Here is a 7,500-nt window from a genome sequence, read left to right as displayed (position 1 = left end):
TCAGATTGAGATTCAGATTGAGATTCAGATTGAGATTCAGATTGAGATTCAGATTCAGATTCAGATTCAGATTCAGATTCAGATTCAGATTCAGATTCAGATTCAGATTCAGATTCAGATTCAGATTGAGATTCAGATTGAGATTCAGATTGAGATTCAGATTGAGATTCAGATTGAGATTCAGATTCAGATTCAGATTGAGATTCAGATTGAGATTCAGATTGAGATTCAGATTGAGATTCAGATTGAGATTCAGATTGAGATTCAGATTGAGATTCAGATTGAGATTCAGATTGAGATTCAGATTCAGATTCAGATTCAGATTCAGATTCAGATTCAGATTCAGATTCAGATTGAGATTGAGATTGAGATTGAGATTCAGATATAGATTCAGATTCAGATTCAGATTCAGATTCAGATTCAGATTCAGATTCAGATTCAGATTTATATTTATATTTATATATTTATATATTCATATATTCATATATTTATATATATATATATATATATGTATATATATATATATATGTATATATATGTATATATATGTATGTAATGAGTATATACATATATAACTATATAAAACATGTATTTGCAAAGAGAGATAATGACATGCTAGGTATTCATCCGGAAGAAGCAAAATATTTGCAAATGAGTTAAGTTTATGACAAAAATACATAAAGCTCTCCTTACCTGCAGCATGAGTATGACAGGTGTCAATGCAAACACCAACTCTTGACTTGTCCTCAACATTTTCTATAATAACACGGATTTCATGTAGATCTCCTCCAACTGTAAAGCCCTGATCAGATGATATGACAGTTATTACATCTTAGTATGAGGGCACTGCAAATAATTAATAATATACAAGATTATATGTAAATGAATATAAGGACATGAAAAAATACTCCTTATGAGAGTATGAATAACTACAAAACAAAGAGCAGGAAAAAAACATAATAATCATGTTTCCCAGATCTTTCCTTCACTATCATTTTCATAACTTGTTCAACATGATTTTCATTATCATAGACAGACACTGATAAAATAAGTTCCACACTCCTCTCTTCCATGTCTATCCTTGGTAGCTATTTCCACATGGCAGGTTATAGAGAGTAGGAGGTTGTAGAAACAGGAAGCAGTGTGGGAGGGGGAGAGAGTTTTAAAGTGGGGACCCATTGCAGTATGTAGATTAACATTTAACAGGTAGCTAGTACAGCACCCATTCAATTACATGCACACTCAATATGTGCAAATGTAAACAGAGGCACATGCACACATATGTGGGCACACACAGACAGACACACACACACAAATGCTCACACATGCACGTACACGCAAATGCACACGCACACGCACACGCACACGCACACGCACACGCACACGCACACGCACACGCACACGCACACGCACACGCACACGCACACGCACACGCACACGCACACGCACACGCACACACACACACAGTTACCAACAGCAGCCACATGTGTATTAGGTCTGTTTAAGTAATGAACAAGGGAACAAAAACCTTGAATCAAAAACATGTTTGAAGCCTTTCAAACCAGTAACCTAGAGCTGTAGATCTGAGACACAATGCAGTATCTGTGATATAATTCAATAAATCTCTATATCTTGTGTATGACTGGTTTTCATGTGCCTGTGCACATGTGAATGTGTGTAAGTGCCATACGGAGCGGGTATATAACTGAATGACCATACCATTACTTAGTAATCAAATGGTAATTTAGATACTACACTCTTAAATATCAATAAAAAAGCAAAGGGTCTCCACAGTGATACCCACTCCTTACTCTACTTACCACACTTTCCTAGCCAACAACTCACATCCTCCCTCATCCTCTCCCCATGTGTGCCTCCTGTCCAACACCTTTTTACTTTACATAAACTGCTGCAGAGAAATGGCCATCCATGTGGCATATGGTGAGGAGGAGGGTGAAACAGTTGTTCTCTGCAAATATCCATCTATTGTACTCACACTATTCTAAAAATTATAAATACCACAAAAAATTACCTGACAGCTCATATTTTCAAGAACACAGATCACTCCCTTAGTTTGCTTATGTGCTATGTTGATACTTTTCGCAATGAGTTTGCAACATTCTTCACGACTAATTTGGCCAGTGGTTGATCCTAGAAGGAAATGAAAAGACATTCATCAACACTTCAATAAAAATTGTATGCAATCCTGCATTTTAACCCCTTCACTACGGGCAGTAGAAAACGCTCCCCACGCAGCATCTGGGCTGCCGAATTTTAAACGTTGCTCTTGAATATGACAAGTTTTAAGCCAAAACCTCTACAAGTTTTAAGCCAAAACCTCAACTTAATCATCATGTGTTATATATCAAAATATGCATAGTTAACCTCTTCCCCCATATGCATGTGACAAGTTATTTACATGGATTGGGAGGAAGATGGAAAGAGTGACCTTGGTGGGAGGCCTCACTCAGATGACAAAAGAAAACAGTTGAAATAGTATGGTAAACTTATCATAATAAGTTTTATATTTTACATAATGTTCCATAAATAAATAATAAACTGATTGCTAGCAGGGTGCATCGGTACCTTCCCTGGTATAATCCAATCCCACTCTTATGTAATTATAATGAAAGTCAAGTAATCTATCATATCATATACATCCTCTATTCTGAAAGATCTCGCACAGTATCCGGAAGAAAGAAAACTTAATTCCAACAGAACTCAGCCATGACACAGTATGTGCGTCCTCGGGTTTGTCGCGAGCGATGCGAGGACGCAGTATACGCGTCCTCGTAGTGAAGGGGTTAATCATAATCTGCAGAGTGCAATTTCCTTATATGATAAAATATCACAATAATTTTACACATTCCTACAAAATAAAGAGAGCTAAAGCATTAAAGTTTTCCAACTAGTGTCTCCTCTTTACGATTGATAAAATATAAAAATCATTACAACTAGAGTTAACAACTGTGAATATTACAGATATCACAGATCTTTCAAATTTGTTTTAATAATAGATAGCAAAACTAATAAACATAGCAATCAATTAGATATTGCAAGCTATAAATTGTTGAATGTCAAAGAAATTACACAGTCTGTGAGAATAAGACAAGGCTGCAAAGTGTTCTCTAATTACCAGGGATTTAATCATGATTTTATGCAGGGGGTAACCAGGATGGCCTTATGGCTATACCATTGTTAAATAGTAGGGTGAAAAGTGGTTAATACTTAAACCACTTAGTTACAGTAAGGATATGGAGATGTAAGACAATTAACAAATGTTTCAGTAATACTCAAGGTCCAATCTCTCCAAAAGTTATCTTCAAAAGAAGTTCATTGTAGGGGGGTGTAGTGTAGGGGTGTGTGCATGAGTGCATGTGCGCGTGTGAGTGTCTAGCATGTGTGTGTCAAGTAAATGAAAATATGTTAAAGAACTTTTGATATACAGCTTTATGCATACAAAATTTACATCTATTTACAAAACCAGACTTGAAAAAAGTAAACAAAAGTAACAAGTAGTAAAAGAGAAACCCCAATCTTTAACAAACCTGGGTGGAAATTGTAATGTGGTATCCCCAGCCTTTCACACCTCTGCAATTCTTCAAGGAGCATGTTGCGACTTTTCTCTAAAGTCTCAGGGTTGGAAGAGCCTAGGTTCATGAGGTAGGATCCATGAGGCAAAATGAGATGTGGTGGAGTATCCTGCAACAACGTAACCTAATATCAGAACTTACAAAGATCAACCCATTCAGCCTGCACATAATGATGAGAATAATAACTGATGCTGATGGCAATGGCAATGAAGATGGCAATGGCAATGGCGATGAAGATGGCAATGGCGATGAAGATGGCAATGGCAATGGCGATGAAGATGGCAATGATGGTGGAGATGGTGATGGAGATGGAGATGGAGATGGAGATGGAGATGGAGATGGAGATGGAGATGGAGATGGAGATGGAGATGGAGATGGAGATGGAGATGGAGATGGAGATGGAGATGGAGATGGAGGTGATGGAGGTGATGGAGGTGATGGAGGTGATGGAGGTGATGGAGGTGATGGAGGTGATGGAGGTGATGGAGGTGATGGAGGTGATGGAGGTGATGGAGGTGATGGAGGTGATGGAGGTGATGGAGGTGATGGAGGTGATGGAGGTGATGGAGGTGATGGAGGTGATGGAGGTGATGGAGATGGAGATGGAGATGGAGATGGAGATGGAGATGGAGATGGAGATGGAGATGGAGATGGAGATGGAGATGGAGATGGAGATGGAGATGGAGATGGAGATGGAGATGGAGATGGAGATGGAGATGGAGATGGTGATGGTGATGGTGATGGTGATGGTGATGGTGATGGTGATGGTGATGGTGATGGTGATGGTGATGGTGATGGTAGATGATGTGTCAAGCTGGACATCGATGTTCTAATAATTCCTATGTCATTCTGTACAATGGACCAAAAGTTACAAAAAGCTTTGATTCTATCAATACTTCCAGGACAATTACTAACATAAAACAAATTCAAGGTTAAAAATTTGGAATTAACAAAAATATTTCAATGAACTTATTTGTATTTTTCACAATATGGTAACTTTAAAATTTTTGAAATAGTTTATTTAATTAAATGTATCAAGAGGATAGCTACTTGTAACAAGCGTAACACAGAAAACTTCATTTGTGTACAAACCTTGGCAGCCTCTTTCCACTTTTTCACTGTTGCATCATCTAATGGCTTGGCAACCCACTGACGCTGATTACGGAGGAAGAGAGCAAAAGACTTGGCATTGCACTCGGCTGCATTTTTAAAGGCTAGCCACACTCCACCTGTCAATAAGTTTGTTTATTCCCTTATTTACTACATTCTTTCCTTTTCAAAAATCATATGCTTCATTAATTAGACATTTTTAAAAAATACAATCAATAAAGCAATGGGAATACTCTACAAGACTTCTTTCAAAGAATGAAAATATTCTTTTGTTTGTTTATAGCATCTACTGACCCACTGATGCCAGAAGTGAATCTATGCCTGTGTGGTTTTGTTTTATCAATTTTTCTAAAACATAGATGGCTCTGCCAAAAAGTTTCCCAGTATAATAAAAAAAATTGTTACTCGCCTGCTCCAGAGACATGGCATCCCATATATTTTTGTCCAGTTGAAGGCACTGGGGCTGGGCCCTCACCTAAAGACTCATACTTCACAGGGCGTGGGACTGGTTCATCCTTGATAGCCTGTAGAAAAGTGTTCCTGCATTATTTTTTTTTAACTGTACTACATGAACTGAATGAGTACCCTTGAGAATGGAAAAAATGCTTAATAAAAATAGTCTATTCCCGTTATTTCATCAAGTATTAAAAGTAGATTTAAGTTATTCTTTGAAATATTAATCATAAATTCTTATTATAATATAATTTTTATTCATAGCCCAACATTGTGTATGTAAATTTTTATTTGATTAAACAATGCATATTGAGGAGACCATAAAAATTGACTTGTATGCACATTATATTGGAGTATACTTATGATGATCTATTAACTCTCAAACACTAATACATATCACTGAACATGTGGATGACAGTTGGTTACTTTATATACTAATACAAAAATATTTTTTATTAGAAATATATTCTCCATCTACCTATTCTATATTACCATCCATTTTTTGAACCCTTAAAGTTATATCCAACACAAATGTGGCAGAATCCAGCTAGTTGCATCAGTCTTATTCTCCATGATCATGGAGTGCCTGTCAAACACTGGCAGGCATTTTTCCACATTCTACTTGTTATGAATTAGACATATGGAGTGTCGACTAACATTTCTAGTACTGTTTAGCAAGTTTCCTCCAGACACATCCACTTTATCAACCTTATATCACCATATTCCCTGTCTCTGTTTTGTTTCTCTTTCTTGTGAATGAAATGTAGTGAATGTGCAATATTAAATCTGGTACTGTATGGTATATTTCATGTAGGCAAACCCTTCCTCCATCCTTTTACTCACTCACCATACTCTTACAGAACATATAATGGTTGTCTTATGGTATATCATTGTCTTTAAAATATTTATACATCAAAATGAATATATCATTGTTTTGTATGACAAACCATAGTCCTTATTGCTTTTTATGTATTTTATTTGCATTTCCTCCAGCCACTTCCACTATATCAGCTTCGTATCCACATGCCCCTGTTGTGCCGCAAGGCATATCATCGTCTTTGAGGGGTAAATGCAAAAAAAAATAAAAAATGCAATCATTTTTTCAACTTTGGTGCTCCACTGTGTAGTCTATATTTGAAATATGACAATGAAATATAAATTTTCTGAGTGCAAATTTAAGCTCTTGAAATGCCAATAACCAAAACTGGCCTTGTTGAAACTCCAAAAATCATACCAAAAATGCAGCTTGTAGGACAAAATGCTGAAAGCCTTGAGGTCTTTAAAGTTAACCCATTCCCGACGGGGGATTTCTAGCCTAGAATGTCCAAATGCCGGGGCGTTCGAATTATTAGGCCTAAATTAATTGAATAGCTGGCACAATACTGTGCCGCCCGGCAACTGGGCTTTTGAATGCGCGGTACACATGCTGTACCACCCGTCCTGTGTGGGTTAATGAGGCCCATCCCCATAGCATAGAGGGGATAAAAAGGGTCTCCAAAACCCATGCATACAAGTTCGGACAACGGTTCATGTTTAAGATGGGTATCCACTCGTTTTGAGACTCTCACTGCCAAATCCAACTTCCTCCAAGAGAAGGTACCTTTCTAGCTCTCAAGAGGATGTTTGAGGCATAAAACCAGGTCATCGTTTCCTAATGAGACACAATGACCTACTGAACACTAGGATGTTGCCTATGCATACTGTATAGTTGCACTAGTACTGAATATGTTCAGATTTTTCCACCGGGTCCTTATTTCCCAAACAATACAGTATAAGAACTATTTATACAGCATTTACATTATAGTAGGCATTGTGAATAATCTATAGGTGAAGCATTCAGTAAAATTAAGTTTGAAGACAAAGCTCTGGTACTGAACTCAAAGTATTCTGATGTATCATCAAAAAATTACCATGGAATAAAGAACAAATTCTGAAAGTGATCTTAGAACCTGCAATTGTGAGCTGGTCATTATGCAGGAGGAAAAGCCACCATCCCTGCAGTGAGAAAGGTCTCCAGAGAGAAGACTGTGAAGCAGTGATGTTTTCATTGAATTAACAGAAAATAGTGTTTTCTATATCCAAATAAAATGCTCACCTTTGCCTTCTTTCATATTATGAGAACTGGTGCAGAGAGGACCAACTTCATGTCAGAAAGGAAGCCCAGGGAGTCCCAGTAACCATGGCAATGTTTGCCCTGGATTTGTTAGTTTTCCAAAAAACAATCAGACACAAGACAAGATACATTAAAAAGAAGCTTATATTGACAGTCTAATGGGCAAAGGGAAAAAAAAATAGAGAGGGACTTAGTGGAATGACACATATTTAAAATTTTCCAAATCTTTCC

General features: G+C 37.2%; 2 protein-coding genes across 2 annotated transcripts in view; one reads left to right on the top strand and one right to left on the bottom strand.

Moving 5' to 3' along the window:
• The window catches only part of LOC122265515 (uncharacterized), a 192,947-nt gene that overhangs the window by 76,232 nt on the left and 109,215 nt on the right, over window positions 1–7,500 (top strand). The window lies entirely within an intron of this gene.
• LOC122265566 (uncharacterized) overlaps window positions 1–7,500 on the bottom strand; it is a 24,435-nt gene that overhangs the window by 13,813 nt on the left and 3,122 nt on the right. Inside the window, exons 3-7 of the mRNA XM_086551833.1 lie at window positions 5,113–5,227; window positions 4,686–4,822; window positions 3,549–3,702; window positions 2,033–2,151; window positions 613–802 (exon numbers count right to left, since the gene is read on the bottom strand). Coding sequence (XP_086407959.1) covers window positions 613–802; window positions 2,033–2,151; window positions 3,549–3,702; window positions 4,686–4,822; window positions 5,113–5,227 — 715 coding nt within the window. The remainder of the gene's footprint in view (window positions 1–612; window positions 803–2,032; window positions 2,152–3,548; window positions 3,703–4,685; window positions 4,823–5,112; window positions 5,228–7,500) is intronic.

Source organism: Penaeus japonicus, unplaced genomic scaffold (assembly GCF_977035675.1).
Source record: "Penaeus japonicus unplaced genomic scaffold, GWHDUDI00000001_assembly GWHDUDI00000026, whole genome shotgun sequence".
In the NCBI taxonomy this organism is placed as follows: Eukaryota; Metazoa; Arthropoda; class Malacostraca; order Decapoda; family Penaeidae; genus Penaeus; species Penaeus japonicus.
Note: the sequence above shows the minus strand (reverse complement) of the source record. Positions and strands in the feature narration are given on the sequence as shown.